General features: G+C 42.3%; 1 protein-coding gene across 2 annotated transcripts in view; it reads right to left on the bottom strand.

Annotated features, from left to right (window-relative positions):
* The window catches only part of UTP4 (UTP4 small subunit processome component), a 31,690-nt gene extending 14,728 nt beyond the window's left edge, over window positions 1-16,962 (bottom strand). Inside the window, exons 1-8 of one of the 2 annotated variants that reach the window (XM_040253277.1) lie at window positions 16,884-16,962; window positions 15,117-15,277; window positions 12,729-12,920; window positions 11,732-11,816; window positions 10,212-10,301; window positions 5,122-5,333; window positions 199-370; window positions 1-92 (exon numbers count right to left, since the gene is read on the bottom strand). In XM_040253277.1, the coding sequence (XP_040109211.1) occupies window positions 1-92; window positions 199-370; window positions 5,122-5,333; window positions 10,212-10,301; window positions 11,732-11,816; window positions 12,729-12,920; window positions 15,117-15,275 (1,002 nt within the window). In that variant the 5' untranslated portion in view covers window positions 15,276-15,277; window positions 16,884-16,962. The remainder of the gene's footprint in view (window positions 93-198; window positions 371-5,121; window positions 5,334-10,211; window positions 10,302-11,731; window positions 11,817-12,728; window positions 12,921-15,116; window positions 15,278-16,883) is intronic. The other variant, XM_040253278.1, reaches the window with a different exon arrangement.
* Between the last annotated feature and the right edge of the window lie 3 nt (window positions 16,963-16,965).

Below are 16,965 nucleotides of genomic sequence, written 5' to 3' on the forward strand. Positions count from 1 at the left end.
GTGGGGAAAAGTGATTTTTCGGAGAGCAGCATCGTAATTCTTTACCTCCACTTTCTCCATCAGAGGACGAATAACTAAGTGGGTGTCGGTGCCTGCAGTGAAAAGCAGAGGGGAAAAAGCATCAGAATTAGAAAAAGCTCCACATGAACATAACGAGATGGGCAGTTAAGAAGCAGCCAGGCGGAGAGCAAAACCCACCTCCAGATATCAGTGCGGTGGGGCTGTGAGCCACGGCTCGCACGTCGTGGGTGTGATGCTGAAATGGCTTCGTCCGCACCCACTGCTTCTCGCTGCTGCTGGAAGTCACAGAGACCAGCTGAAAATGGAACACTGTCCCCTCAGCTGTGCCCACAACGAAACTGTCTTCTTGCTGAGAAAGGAAATCATCAGGGAGGTACATTTGAGCAAAACAAGGCCCAGTGTTAAAATATTCCCTGAGGTTTTCTACCTGGAAAGCTTATGGGGGGAAATGCGCAGAATTGGGGACAGGAGGTTGCAGGGGTCTTTTTTCCTCCAGAAGCTAACAATTCCATGAATAAGTCACAAGGCGCCCCCTGCTGACAAAATAAACAGGAAGTACTTTAAACTTATGAATGTTTTCATACAATGCAAACTAGACCTCAACAGAATAGCAATAATATTGGGCAAAAGAGGAGGGGCCTCAAAAGAGGCAGCCAGAAGACAGAAGTTCAGAAAACCCTAAAATTCACTGTTCTTTTTAGAGGAGCAAGGGCAGCCTGAAGAGGGGAAGAGGCCTGATCAATACCACAAAGATGGAGGTTCCCTGGCTCCCCAGTTTAAGGCTCTTTCTGGTCAGTATGTTGAGCACAGGGATTTCTGTTAGTTTTAAAAGGTCTTGCTGTGTCTACAACTACTTTTTAAAATTTCTCTAAAATCATTTTCACTGTAACTTTTTTTTTTTGCACATAATTCTGAGTAAGAAAAAAACAAAACAGGATACCTGATAGGGTAGTGAGAAAAAAATCAGGAACCTAGATCAGTAGTTAAACCAGTCAAATAGTGTAAAGAGTAGGTGAACTGATCAAGAACAGTTAGATGTCTGAACACGTGAGAATGGAGCTACCGTCAACTACACACTGTGCCAGGAACTTTAAGTCATACCATCTCTAATCTTTCAACAACTTGAACGTTAAGTATCATTTGCCCTATTGGGAGCAACTGTAAAGGACTGAAATGAGCATAGCAAGTCCTTGTCAAGGGAGCCCTTTGATTGTTCAAGAGCTATTTCACAACTCTACAAATTGTGAAAAGCTGAGAGTGATGTAAAAGATTCTCTTGCATAGAGATGCAAAGGGATTCTGCTTGGTAGAACACAGTGGATGACTGCCCTGTGGACACTGAGTTTGCAACAAAATCGTAAAACATTTCACCCTCCTGATGGCCTGACATAACCATGTTCTCTGATTTTTCCCTTTGAACTGCTTGTGACATCTTACTGGCTCCCTCATTAATTAATGAGGTACAGAAAATCTTGGACATATGTCTGTTTCATGTTTGTATGAATCATGATTTTACCTTTTTTCCCCCGGCCTAATCATCATTTAATAGGCCTCTACCCTGATAAGGAAACTGCAATTTCAAGAGTTTACCTGCTTGTCCATTTACAGACTTGACAAAGTTACATGCTCTCTGCTGCTAAAGCCTTTGCTCTGGGCACAGGCCTCTCTCCTTTACCTCCTCTGAGGCTACAGTTTAAAAGGCATCAGGTCAGTTCAGTTCAGTCACTCAGTCGGGTCCGACTCTTTGCGACCCCATGAATTGCAGCACGCCAGGCCTCCCTGTCCATCACCAACTCCCGGAGTTCACTCAGACTCACGTCCATCGAGTCAGTGATGCCATCCAGCCATCTTATCCTCTGTCATCCCCTTCTCCTCCTGCCCCCAATCCCTTCCAGCATCAGTCTTTTCCAATGAGTCAACTCTTCTCATGAGGTGGCCAAAGTACTGGAGTTTCAGCTTTAGCATCATTCCTTCCAAAGAAATCCCAGGGCTGATCTCCTTCAGAATGGACTGGCTGGATCTCCTTGTAGTCCAAGGGACTCTCAAGAGTCTTCTCCAACACCACAGTTCAAAAGCATCAATTCTTCGGCGCTCAGCCTTCTTCACAGTCCAGCTCGCACATCCATACATGACCACAGGAAAAACCATAGCCTTGACTGCTGCTGCTGCTGCTGCTGCTAAGTCACTTCAGTCGTGTCTCTGTGCGACCCCGTAGATAGCAACCCATGAGGCTCCCCCGTCCCTGGGATTCTCCAGGCAAGAACACTGGAGTGGGTTGCCATTTCCTTCTCCAATGCATGAAAGTGAAAAGTGTAAGTCGCTCAGTCATGTCCGACTCTTAGCGACCCCATGGACTGCGGCCCACCAGGCTCCTCCGTCCATGGGATTTTCCAGGCAAGAGTGCTGGAGTGGGGTGCCATTGCCTTCTCCGATAGCCTTGACTAGACGGACCTTAGTCGGCAAAGTAATGTCTCTGCTTTTTAATGTGCTATCTAGGTTGGTCATAACTTTTCTTCCAAGGAGTAAGCGAAGGCATCAGCCCAGAGCAAAAGGGAAAATACTGAGCTGCTTAGGAACACACGTGCTGTTTGCCTCTACCTCCACTAAACAGATCAAGTGGCCATCTGCTCGAAGTCCCACCTACAGAGAAGAACTGGGAAGGCAAGTTTCTCATTCCACATTCTCTTTCCTTGAGGTCGAATTATAAAAGCACTGAGAAGGAAACAAAAGCTCTCTTGGGGGCTTCCCTGGTGGTCCAGTGATTAAGAAGCTGCCTGCCAATGCAGGGCACATGAGTTCGATCCTTGGTGGCAGAACAAAGTCCATGGGCCACAACTAGAGAAGCTCAAATACCATAACTACTGAGCCCACGCTCCACAACAAAAGAAGCTTGCTCACTGTAATGAGAGAGGCCCTTGTGCCACAACTAGAGAAAGCCCACGCTCTGCAATGAAAAGCAGTGCAGCCAAAATAAAAGTTAAACTAAAAAAAAAAAATTTTTTTTTAAAGGGCTTTCTTGGAGTGCAGCAGGAACCAAGCAAGCGAAAAGCTGACTTGGAAGAGGTGTGTATGTGATTGTGGACACACACAAGGCCTCCAAGTATCAAAGGACTGGGTGTTTGCCAAAATTCACTTTAATCAGTGAAAAACCATTAAAAAAAAACCTAAAAATAACCATCTGTTCTGGCAAGAGAGTGTAAAGAAAAGCCTTGAAATTAGGATTGGTTTTAAAAGAGATGTAAAAATGGTAATAGCACACTCACTGTGCCAGACACTGTACCTAGCACTTCACAAGTGCAACCCACTGAATCGTTCCTCAGACAGCTATGAGGCATGTATAATACATAATGAACATTCCTGTTTTCACAGGGGAAGAAACTGAGGCACAGAAAGCAGCAACCTGCCCAAGGAAGATACGGAACTATATTAAGTGGCACAACTGGGATTTGAACCGAAGTCTGCCCAGTTCCAGAGTTTGTGATAAGCACTTCTGAGGACTGGAATTTGTATCACTGCGTTTTTTTCAGTTAAAAAAAAAAAATGTACCACGATCCCTTGATTCTCAGGCACACACTTTCCCACATTTTAACATCTCTGAAATAAAAATCTTGTATCTGTCAATCTTTGTATGTGTGACATCTTCAGATAAAGAACGAATATCAAAACTTCTGGAAGAGTCGTCAAAAGCCTAAAAGAAAACTTTGTGACCACAGTGGGGCATCTTCTGCGAACACCGTGGATGGCAGAGAGGCATCTGTGGGAACCGTGGACCCTGAGAACTGAGTCCAGGTGATTCAGAGTCCAGCTGAACGTGAAAAAGTTGTAGAAACACCCTCATTGCTTTATTTCACACACTTTCCATTTTATATATGCATAAGAGTAATATGACAAAAATTTATGTTGAAGTCTCAAGCCGCTTTTCAATAAGAAAACATAAATTCTACATTTAAAAAAGCATTGTAGTCAAAATGGCCATCCTCAAAAAAATCTACAAACATTAAATGCTGGATAGGATGTGGTGAAAAGGGAACCCTCTGGCACTGTTAGTGGGAATGTAAATTGATACAGACCCTATGGAGAACAGTATGGAGATTCCTTAAAAAACTAGGAATAAAACTACCACATGACCTAACAATCATACTACTGGGCATATACCCTAAGAAAATCATAATTCAAAAAAACACATGTACCCCAATGTTCATCGCAGCACTATTTACAACAGCCAGGACACGGAAGCAACCTAGATGTCCATCCATAGATGAATGGATAAAGAAGTTGTGGTACATAGATACAAGAAATATTACTCAGCCATAAAAAGGAATGAATTTGAGTCAGTTTTAGTGAGGTGAATGAACCTAGAGCCTGTAACAGAGTGAAGTAAGTCAGAAAAACAAACATTGTAATATGAACGCATATATATGGAATTTAAAAAATGGTACTGATTAACCTATTTGCAGGGCAGGAACAGAGATGCAGACAGAGAGAAAAGACGTGTAGACACAGTGGGGGAAGGGGACGGTGGGACAAATAGAGAGAGCAGCGCTGAAACATATGCATATGTAAGACAGCGAGGGGGCAGTCTGCTATATAACAGAGGGAGTACAAATCTGTGACAACCTAGAGGGGGGGGAAGGGTGGGCAGTGGAAGGGAGTTTCAAAAGGGAGGGAACATATGGATACTAACGGCTGATTCATGTTGCTGTATGGCAGAAACCAAGGCAACATGGTAAAGCAATTATCCTCCAATTAAAAATTTTAAAAAAGCACTGTATCAGTTTATATTGTAAAAGCTTATATGTTTATACAATACAAATTTTACATTAAAAAAACCGCGCTCTGTCAAAAGGTGGGTTAACCGGGGATGAGGGGAATCTGAAAAAAACCTCTCAGCTAACTAACTTTTTAGGGACTATTCTCTAACTGCTGGAGAATAAGAGTTCTGGCAAATTCTGTGGGTTCTGAGACACACTGTCCTAAGATCATTTTCCTCCACTACAACACTTAGGATTAGGGAACAGTGTTGATGGCACATCCCTGACACAGCCTTCTCCCCTCCCTGCCCAGGGTGTACAGGAACTGCTCCAACAGGGGCTATACTCACAGCAGATACGGCAATGGACTGCACGTCAGCATTCGAGACCAGATGGTTCTTCACGAGGGTCCCAGTAGCTGAGTCCCAGATCTGCACCTTCCCAGCAGAGTCCACGCTTATGACAGTGCCATCTGACAGGAAGGCCACACCCCAAATGATGCACTTCCGCTTCGACACGCCCATGTACTGCCTATCCACCAGCATCTTACCAATAGCGCTTCCTGGTGAAAAAAGCAAAGCCCACACTTGAACAGCACTCATTTCTCCTTAGTCTTGAAAAGCTGCCTGTGTTGGCATCTGGTAAGTTCAGCTGCTTAAGCCCAGACCACAGACAGCCAGTAAACAGTGGTTATGGTGAGCTTATTTGGAACACCAAAATGTTACCTAGAGAGGGAGGGTGGGACGGGGGCACGCTGGCAGAAGACACTTGTGGTGAGGAGGTGAGATGCAAAGAGACGCTTGATACTTCACTTAAAAATGGCCAGCTCTGCATACATATGCTACTCTGCTCTTTTCCAAATCTCCATGAGAATGGGACAGAAGACAATAGTGTCAAAATTTGGGGATTGGAAAGCAGACACAGAGTAGTAACTGACTTAGTAGAACCTGAAAACTAAGTCCCAAATTAGCAGTAGGAAGAGCCAAAAAACCACCTGATTTCTACCATGGAATCCTCAGAAGACCCAGCAACTGGTGACTCCAGACACACTGGAAATAGAGGTGAAAGTGGGGTTAAAAGGAGGGACTGGTTGGAAAAAAAGTTTAAGAAACCTGAGATGCTAAACGCAAAGGAGAAAAGGAAAGATATATCCATCTGAATGCAGAGTTCCAAAGAATAGCAAGGAGAGATGAGAAAACTTTCCTCAGTGATCAGTGCAAAGAAATAGAGGAAAACAATAGAATGTGAAAGTCTAGAGATCTCTTCAAGAAAATTAGAGATACCAAGAGAACATTTCAGGCAAAGATGGGTATAATAAACGACGTAAGTGGTAAGGACCTAACAGAAGCAGAAGATAAGAGGTGGCAAGAATACACAGAACTGTACAAAAAAAGAGCTTCACGACCCAGATAATCACGATGGTGTGACCACTCACCTAGAGCCAGACATCCTAGAATGCGAAGTCAAGTGGGCCTTAGGAAACATCACTATGAACAAAGCTAGTGGAGGTGATGGAATTCCAGTTGAGCTGTTTCAAATCCTGAAAGATGATGCTGTGAAAGTGCTGCACTCAATATGCCAGCAAATTTGGAAAACTCAGCAGTGGCCACAGGATTGGAAAAGGTCAGTTTTCATTCCAATCCCAGAGAAGGGCAATGCCAAAGAATGTTCAAACTACTGCACAATTACACTCATCTCACACGCTAGCAAAGTAATGCTCAAAATTGTCCAAGCCAGGCTTTAATAGTACATAAACCACAAACTTCCAAATGTTCAAGCTAGATTTAGAAGAGCCAGAGGAACCAGAGATCAAATTGCCAACATCCGCTGGATCATCGAAAAAGCAAGAGAGTTCCAGAAAAACATCTGCTTCTGCTTTATTGACTATGCCAAAGCCTTTGACTGTGTGGATCACAACAAACTATGGAACATCCTTCAAAAGATGGGAATACCAGACCAGCTTACCTGCCTCCTGAGAAATCTGTATGCAGGTCAAGCAGCAACACTTAGAACTGGACATGGAACAGACTGGTTCCAAATAGGAAAAGGAGTACGTCAAGGCTGTGTACTGTCACCCTGCTTATTTAACTTATATGCAGAGTACATCATGCAAAATGCCAGGCTGGATAAAGCACAAGCTGGAATCAAGATTGCCAGGAGAACTATTAATAACCTCAGATATGAAGATGACACCACCCTTATGGCAGAAAGTGAAGAAGAACTGAAGAGCCTCTTGATGAAAGTGTTACGAGGAGAGTAAAGAAACTGGCTTAAAATTCAACATTTGGAAAATTAAGATCATGGCATCCAGTCCCATCACTTCATGGCAAATAGATGGGGAAAGAATGGAAACACTGGCAGACTTTCTTTTCTTGGGTTCCAAAATCACTGCAGATGGTGAATGCAGCCATGAAATTAAAAGATGCTTACTCCTTGGAAGAAAAGTTATGACCAACCTAGACAGCATATTAAAAAGCAGAGACATTACTTTGCCAACAAAGATACGTCTAGTCAAAGGTATGGTTTTTCCAGTAGTCATGTAATGGATGTGAGGGTTGGACTATAAAGAAAGCTGAGCACTGAAGAATTGATGCTTTTGAAATGTGGTGTTGGAGAAGACTCTTGAGAGTCCCTTGGACTGCAAGGAGATCCAACCAGTCCATCCTAAAGGAAATCAATCCTGAATATTCATTGCAAGGACTGATGCTGAAGCTGAAACTCTAATACTTTGGCCACCTGATGTGAAGAACTGACTAACTGGAAAAGACCCTGATGATGGCAAAGACTGAAGGCAGGAGGAGAAGGGGACGACAGAGGATGAGATGGTTGGATGGCATCTCCGACTCAATGGACATGAGTTTGAGTAAGCTTGGGAGTTGGTAATGGACAGGGAAGCCTGGTGTGCTACAGTCCATGGGGTTGCAAAGAGTCGGACATGGCTGAGTGACTGAACTGATATGATATCCCTCAGGTCCTGCCTCACAACTAAGAAGCCAGGCAACTCCCCAAATTCCACTTCTCAGAGGAGACCAGAAACTTATTCTCTGAAGAGGGGTATCAGTGCAACTGAGGGTGGGAGCGGTATATGGAGCATAGATTAAGTGAAAACTTGTCTCTCAACATTAAGAACACCAGTTTTCTTAGAATGCTGATGGCCCTGCTTGTTATCACCCCACAGGAGAACCAAAAAACACTTCTGGGAAATATGACTTGTACAAGACAAAAGACCTAAACAGCCTGTCTTTAGAGCTTCCCCATACTGACAGTCAAGCCAGACCATTCCTCAGTGAAGTTTAGATATAATAAACTTGTCTGGTGAAGAAAGGAACCCCTAGACACTGGAGGACAGCCTCAGTATGGAAGGCAGAGGCCCAAGAGAGGGGTAGAGAAAAATAAATAACAGTTGGAGAAGAGTATAGTCTTGGAAAAGAGTTAGTACTATATAATGCAAGAATTCATACTATATAATGAAATAAAAAGAGAATGCTATAAAAAAGAACATTCAGGAAACAAAGAAGAAGTCTAGAAACAAACAGCAGAAAGGAAAATCTCAAGAAAAGGACTAAGATAAAGATGACACACTCTCTCAGGAAGCAGAGTAAAAAGTTAGAGATGAAAAGTAACAGGGAAAAGAAAGAAAGAGAATAAATGAGAAAAGCCAACATTCAAATGATAAAATTCTAGAAAAAAATGGAGAGCAACTCATTTAGAAAATGATTATAAGAATTTTCCTCAGAAATGGAAAACATGGGTTTTTGGATTGAAGGAACCTATCAAGTTGTCCAATATAATCGATATTAACAGATCCACAGAACAAAGAACATAATTATTAAATTCAGAACAGTAAAGATAAAAGGAAGATCTTAAAAACTCCCAGGAAAAACAAACCACAAAAACCTACACAAAGGATCTACTCCCAAAAAGGCATTAGACTTCATAACAACACTAGAAGTTGAACAGCAGAACCATGGCTTCAACATTCTAAGGAAAAATAATTTCCAACTTAGAATTCGTTCTCATAAAAACCCTTTCTCAGGATCCACCAAACAAAGTGATAAGCTAGGAAAGTGCATGACATGGCCACGGGGAACTCCACGTGAGACAAGCAAAGGTAATTCCCAGAATGGTTGAAAAACCAGAATTCAAGATCTCAGAACTGTGCAGCAGGCCCAGAAACTGGCTCCACTCGACTGAGGCAGGGCAGAAGGCTCTGGGAGAGAATCCTTCAAGGAGATGAAAGCGGTAGAAAGAAAACCAGAAGCGGGAATTACTTAGTGGTCCGTGGTTAGTGGCGGGCTGGTGCTTTCCCTGCAGGGGTCCAGGTTCAATCCCTGGCCAGGGAACTAAGGTCCTGCAAGCCGTGCAGTACACCCCACCCCACCCAAAATGAGAAAGAAAACCAGATGTAGCTGAACCTATCTTATACAACTAGAAGAATGTAGAGATGAATTACTGATATATGTATCAATCACACACAGGAGAGAGAGAGACAGACACACAATATTAACGAAAAGAATACAGGGTACTTTCCAATTAAAAATAAAATTTAAAAAAACCATACAGGGAAGGAAAAGACATTTACTCTGCAAGTAGTACCTATATAGTCTGAGATTAAAAACATCAACTGCTAATTTGAACAAAATTACAATATAACCGTACTGGGAGGATCAAGAAGAAATATGAGTACATGTGGCAAAGTGCAAAGAAAGAGGGTTAATAGAGTGGAAGTCAATAAATAAGGAGCTAAAACTGAGAAAATAAAAAACAGTATTTTAGGCATATTATGTATAGCACAGAGATAAATACCAAAAGAAACAGGTAAGAGTTGCAGGTTATTGCCTTTGAGGAGCAGGAAAAGGGATACTGGGGGAGTCCTGCTTTTTTGTCACAAGCCTTATGGAATTCTTTGACTATATGCATATATGACTGATAACAATAAAAAACTTGCTTAAGCAGTACAGAGAAAGAAAAAGGCGACATCCCTGCCCTGTGTATCCTCTCATCTTATAGGGGAGTACAGACAGCCACCTAACAGGTTGAAGTCAGTCTCATCGCTGAAGGAATCCATCAGCCAATCCTCCAGGCCAAGAGCAGAGGAAATACATTACTGTGTTACCAAGAACTTAGGTTCCTCAAAGACAGACACCTTCTTTTATGAAGAACTGGTATATATAAATAGGCATCTACTGATTATTTATAGTAAGTGGCTTACTGGTTGAAGGCAAATTTTAGTGTGAATTCTTATGATGAAAAATACTGTATTTAATTGAAGAATCAAGATTCTCCTAAAAGCAGCAGTAGGAATCTAAGAAAGATATGAAATTCATGGTGACATCTCAGAAGGTTGGTGAAAGCACCAGGACACAAGCTTTTGGAAACAGAGAAATGTGACTCTGACAAACAAGACCCACACCCCAAACGAGCTGAGAAAAATGGTCACCTGATTTGGAGTCAAACACGCTAACATAGTCTATGGAGCCAGCCGCAACGTGAGTACCAGCAGGATGCCAGCTGAGACTCAGGATTCGACCTGGGGAGGTTTACAACCAAAGAGAAAGTGACATACACGTACATATACAGCAAATGGTAACTGAGTTCTCTTTCCACAGTGATCTACAAGGCTAGCGTTCTATAGTCTTAGCACTCACCTACTACATTTTTGTGAAGAACTGTTTTGTAACAGGTGAGGAACAACTTTTTCCTGGGACTCACATGACATATTTGATGCTTGCTTTTAATAATGGATAAATGGTTGACAGGATTGTAAACAAGCACAATCTTCTGAGGGTGACCAGGAAGGAACCAAACAAAATTTAAACGTGCGTATCTGTCACAGCAATTGTACTGGCAATTTCACCACAGAGAAATATTACTGGCGTGCCCAAGTGAAGAAAAGAATGTTCGTTACAGCACTGGCTTGAGTAGTAAAAAATATATATATATTAATAATAGTATCTATCAAGAGGAGTTTGGTCAAATAAATTATGGAACACCATAAAATGGAATGCCACTCACACGGGCACAACTCAACTCACACAGAAAGATGTCTGTGATATAGCAAATGAAAAAAAAATAAGCTGAAAAGCAAGTGCAAGCACTCTTGGAAATGTATCCGTCTATTCGAAGATACAACAAGGTCTAGATTCATTTTAAAATGTTGCCTACAGACTGAAATGAGCCACTTATTCTTTTCTTTCACCCTTAGCCAAACATATGAAATTTTTAACAACACTGGGTCACCTTTTATAATTAAAAAAAAGAATACCTGCAAGATATTAAAAACAAACATACAGGGATTTGATGAATAGAGAATAAATATTACTATTGGACACAGAGAACATCTCAGACACCACTCTCCAGAAGAGTCAGCATACTGTAACCCAAAGGCCAACTTGGGGTGAGCTGTCGTTAATGAAGTTTCAGGCGAGTACAACCATGACCATTTGTTTAAGCATTATCTAGGACTACTTTGCTGAAGCCTACAATATTTATTAGCTGGTGTCTTTACAGAAACAGGTTGCCAACCTCTGATCTGGAAGTCAGTGTCAGTAGGTGCAGCTGGAACAGGGGCAACTGGCTATAAAATTCCCACATTCAACTTGAATGTACTAGCTCCTACCTACAGCAAAGTCCTAGTTTTGAGACTTTATGCACATTTATCAAAACTTCACTAAAGTGAGTGAGAACTAACAAACTGATTCACATAGAAACACTTGCTTTCCTATTCTGGATTGCCAGTTTCCTCTATTATTACTTAACCAGGTAGTCACACTACGTTATGTTACACAGTAAAGAGAACCTGAGCTAAGGACAGCATCTAGCATATACCCTGCATCGCAGAAAGTTGGCACACAGATAAAATATTCTCTGGACCCATAGGAAAGTATCCCATCTACAGTGGCACAGAAACCTAACTTCTTGTTAACACTACTCACTGCCCTGATGACAAAAAACCCTTACTTTTCTGACGATCAAAATTTCTTTCAAACTGGATTTTGTCTGGAGTGATCTGAAATAATTTCACAGATCCATCTTCACAGCCAACCTATCATGGAAAAGGGGGTGGAAAACAAAGAAAGCATTTTAGAGAACCAAATATACACATTTAAAATATATACATTTCTTCCCTCAAGCTAACACTTGCTCTGAAAGAGGAAAAATAGTTTGTGAGAGGAAAAAAGTACTGGTATCAAGAAATTTGGTTCCTGCCAGCCTTCACATCCCAACCAGAAAGCAGGCCAATGAGTGGCCTAATTCCTGCACAGGACATGGAGGAGAAACAGGATTTCACGGCATGTCTGTGCTAGATACGACGGCCTGAATTAAAGACCCATTAACTGTGTCACCTTCATGGAGGTATGTCAAGATACTGTAAAATAGTACCAAAAAAAAAATCAGAAACTTATTACAGAAAATTAATGGTAAGAATGCGCGGGAAGGAGGGAAATCTTAAGTCTGTGCTGAAAAAATTGTTGAGAAACGTGGTTCTACAAGTCGACTTGTAAAAAGACCTATCAGAACTTTTAATATACTAAAGTGTGTTGTGAATCTACAGAAGGATTTAACACGTGGTAATTCTGAAGCAAAATGTATCATAAAACAAGAAGCGCAACAAAACAAAAGACAGTGTCTGTATCTCCCAATTCCAAAGGACACAGTTTGGGAGATGCTGAACCAAACTGAAGCCTCTGGTGTCATAAATGAACAAACAAGATCCAAAGTAGAAGCAGAAAGGGTGCAAAAGGACAAGGGATTTTTACATCTCCAGTAATACCCCCAATCGTGTATCTCCTATTGGAATCCAGGTACAACTGATTGCTTGGTTGCTGGAATTTGGCTCAGACTGGAATTGCGACTGGCCACAACATAACTTTACCTTCCTATTAACACAGGGAAGCAAGTGTAAATGGGCACAAGAGGAAATCTCAGTTTGGATTACCAATAGTTGTGTACTGACCAAAAGTTGAGAGCCACTGGGGCTGGCGGCCATACTCCAGATGGGCCCTCCAAAGGCATCCACAGCATACTTGATGGTTAATGCCTGTAAATCATACTCGATAATTTCTCCATTGAGTCCAGCACTAAACAGTCGCTGTCCTTTTGCCCAGCACAGAGCTTCTGTGGCTCGAGACTCATGACCTGGGAAAAACTACAGAAACACCGTAACTTCTCAACCCACTGTGAATTCACCAGCTACCAGCACTGAGTGATCACAGGTAAACGGGGAAAATTAAAATGCCCCTCTAGAAATAACTTAGTGTGGAATTTCACACTATCTGAAGATCATGATACTGATATTTTCATTTTTTTTCAGGCTCACATTTTAGTTATACGGTTGGTTTTGTTTCTTTTTCTAGGACTTGTTCTGCAAAATGTTTTCGGACAATAAAGTCTGCAAGTAATTGTATTTGATGTTATCTGATTTTTAAAAGTCATTGTAATGATCTTGATCGATGATTTCAAAGGTGTATATGTGTCAAAAGTTATCAATATGTATACTTTGAAAACATGTTGCTTACTGTGGGCCAATTTCACCAATAAATATTGTCTAAAAAAGGAAAATAAAAGAAATGAATGCAGCTCACTCCAGCTTTTCATTGAAGTCTCAGATTTCTAAGTGTTTTCTTCTTGCTCAAAAAGCATTCATACAATCAAGGAATTTTATTCTTATAGCTACTTGCCACCAAAGGGAATGAAAGTGAAAGTGAAGTTGCTCAGTCCTGTCCGACTCTTCGAGACCCCCTGGACTGCAGCCTACCAGGCTCCTCCGTCCATAGCATTTTCAAGCCAAGAGTACTGGAGTGGGTTGCCATTGCCTTCTCCGGGAGAGATACAATTTTTCCTATCTGAACTTGAAAAAGCAAAGCACCTGTAAATGGTCTGCCCAAATTGCCAAAGTCAATGACACAAATAGAACATAACTCTCCTTACTACTAGTCCCTACTCTTCACTCTCATGATCTGACAGTGATCACCCAAGCTAATCAATCTTCAATAGCCAGGAAGGGAACAAGGAAACAAAGTGGAAGACTAGACTGAATTAATTGTTCAAGAAAAGAGAATACCAATGGGAGTGGAAAATAAGATGTACTAGGTAAAGACCGGTCGAACATATATTAACTCAGTGATGCCTTTGTATTAAGCACTTGCTAAATGCTGGGAATACAGCCATATCACTGACAAGATCCCTTTTTCATAAAATTTGAAGTTCAGCAGGGAAGAAGACATTAAACAAATATATAAACAATTATATAGTTGCAACAATAATAAGAAAAATCACAGGATGCAACAAGCGTGCATCACAGCATGTTTTTCATGCTATAGAATGGGACTCATTTTTGGTGACCAGTGATTTCTTAACTCTTGTTATTGCTTCAGGGGTCAGCTCAGGTAAGTCATCCCTTTCCAGGAATCCTAAACCCACCTCATCAGAGCAAGGCACCTCTCCAGTAAGATTCTATGCCCATGCTATCATATTCTATGCCCAGGTCTATCATAAAACTGACCACACTATTTCAAACTGTATACTCATCTTTCCCCCACTGGATTTTGAGCTCCTTGAAGGTAGGGCCTCTGACATTCATCTTAATGCCTAATGCTTGTAGTCATTTAGAAATAGTTACAGAGTACCTAAATTCCAAGTACTACGCTGCAAGACACTGCATTCATTTTTCCTTCTATTCATTTATATCATGGTGTTGAGGGCATGCAAGGCACTCAATAAATGTGAACTGAATTATTTTGCTGCATCTGAAATCTGTAATCAGAGACTTTGAAAAATAGGCTGCTGTAATAGCCCTGTGCATATACCCAAATGATATTTTACCTAATTTAAAATCTTCTTTACTTCTAAACATTAGGTATATAAATCCACCTTCTCTCAAATAATTTAGGAATTCATCTTCTTGCTATCACATCACCAAAAAGTTTGATATTAAAACGTCTCATCATTTTTTTCTGAATTAACAGTGAAATGGGTAATACAGCAGGAAATGCCACTTTACTACAGTTATAATGGTGCAGAGACTGACAGGAAGCAATGATCTTGACAATAAGAATGCTGTGCCCAACAGATCTAGTAAACATCAGTTTCCAAATGGCAGTAAGCACCACAATTCCTAGGTAGGATCTTTCTAACCAACATTACATAGACTGAAGCTCTAAGTTTATCAGTCAGACGAGAGATTGTATATTTGTTCTTTGTTTCTAAACAACATAGAGAGTAGGGGAGAGTCATTTTCTTCTGATCTCTTTGAATACAAAAAAGACAGAAGATTTTGCAGAATTAAACTTAAGAAAAAAAAATTAACATCAACACCACCAAATCCGGCTCCCAAATGACTTACTTTCTCCTGAAAGTAGTTTGCTGACAAATTATAAATTTCCACAGTGCCATCTGTTCGTGAAACAGCCAATCTGTTTGACTGGTTATTGTAAGCCACACAGCGGATCCCTGATGGAACATAATTAAAGAAACGCACTCGATGGACATTAAATTCACCCATTCCTAGGAGGGGAGAAAAGAATCATTGTTAAACAGCGGTATGTCACATCTATTGTCTTTTATTACCACTCTTCTGGACTTCCCTTGTGACTCACACTGTAAAGAATCAGCCTGCAATGAGGGAGACCTGGGTTCCATCTCTGAGTTGGGAATATCCCCTGGAGGAGGGCATGGCAACCCACTCCAGTATTCTTGCCTGGAGAAGCCCCATGGACAGAGGAGCCTGGCAGGCTACAGTCCATAGGGTGGAAAAGAGTGGGACACGACTGATTGACTAAGCGCAGCAGAGTACCACTGTTCTACGTGGCAGACTCCAAATGTATCTCACTGAGGTTCATTTCTATTTTTCCCCATTTTTGGGGGGTGGGGAGAAGGCCAGGCAGGAACTGGGCGGGGGGATATGGGATCTTAGTTTCCCTGCCCCCTTCACTAGAAGCTCCCAGTCTTAACCCCTGGACCGCCTGGGAAGTCTGACTGAGGTTCATTTTAAAATATTCAACTAAAGATGCTTTAATGGTCCACACAGAATCTATCAAATAGTCTCCAGAAGCTCAGGATTCTCCCACAAAAAAAATTCAAAAAGCAACACATAGAGCATCACCCACCCACCTAGCAATCCTGCAAACTGCCTGAAGGAAGTGCTCCAGGAAGAGAGGTGAGAATCTAAAACTTGATCTTAGAGCAAAAGACTGAATATAACCTCATTTTTTACTGGGAGTGCGCGCTTGAATGGAGCCACAAGGAGCTGACCAAATGTATTCGAAAAGAAAGTGAGGTCGCTCAGTCATGTCCAACTCTTTGCGACCCCATGGACTGTATGTAGCCTACCAGGTTCCTCCACCCATGGGATTTTCCAGGCAAGAATACGAGAGTGGGTTGCCACTTCCTTCTCCAGGAATTGTATTCGAGGCAGAACTAAAGTCTCCTTCGTATTTGGTGCGTGAGGTTTCTCGGGTTGGGGGTGGTCAAGAAGAGGATCAATACTTCGATTATTCTAAGAAAGCAAGAAATGTTGACAGTCTAAAGGAGTCTCTCAAAGTCAGGTCCGCAGAACTCCTAAACCAAAACGATCTCTAACAAGGCAGGATTCCGGGTACCAATTCATAGCTCTAGAATTCCAGTCTTTGGGGGTGGGAGGAGGTCAAGGAACCTGCATTTTGGCAAACATCTCCATCTCCACTGCATGCTGTCTGCAAATCACAGACTCAACTACGGTGGTGACGGTGGAGCTGATGGGCAGGAAGAACCAAGAGCTTCTTAGCGGGAAGAAGCGACAGGACTGATCTGGCATCTGTCAATTACTTTATCCCCAGCTCCGCCGCCGCCAACAGACGCACTCGGGTCAGGTTCGCCCCTTTACTCATCTCCCTTCAAGGTGAAGAATCTACCAGGAGAGAAGGCGCGTTCGGCCCAGCTAGGCTATGCGTGCTTCCGAGGCGCGCGAGGGCTCCGCCGCCCCTTACCTCTCCGGGGATGTCTGGAGTAGCCCCCACCCGGCCTCGGCAGCGGGGAGTCGGCGGGTTTCCCTGGGGGCCGACCTAGAGCAGGCCGCACTCGCTAGATACAACCCCATTCCATCCCCGCTACCTACGCCCCTTCCCCAACTCACCGATGGAAGGGCTCTCCACTCAGGGAGCTCGCCTCTTTCCGCCCCGGCCCCACGTGCGCGCGCTCGTGTGTTCTGCCCCGGA

Source organism: Oryx dammah, unplaced genomic scaffold, assembly GCF_014754425.2.
Source record: "Oryx dammah isolate SB20612 unplaced genomic scaffold, SCBI_Odam_1.1 HiC_scaffold_13, whole genome shotgun sequence".
Lineage (NCBI taxonomy): Eukaryota > Metazoa > Chordata > Mammalia > Artiodactyla > Bovidae > Oryx > Oryx dammah.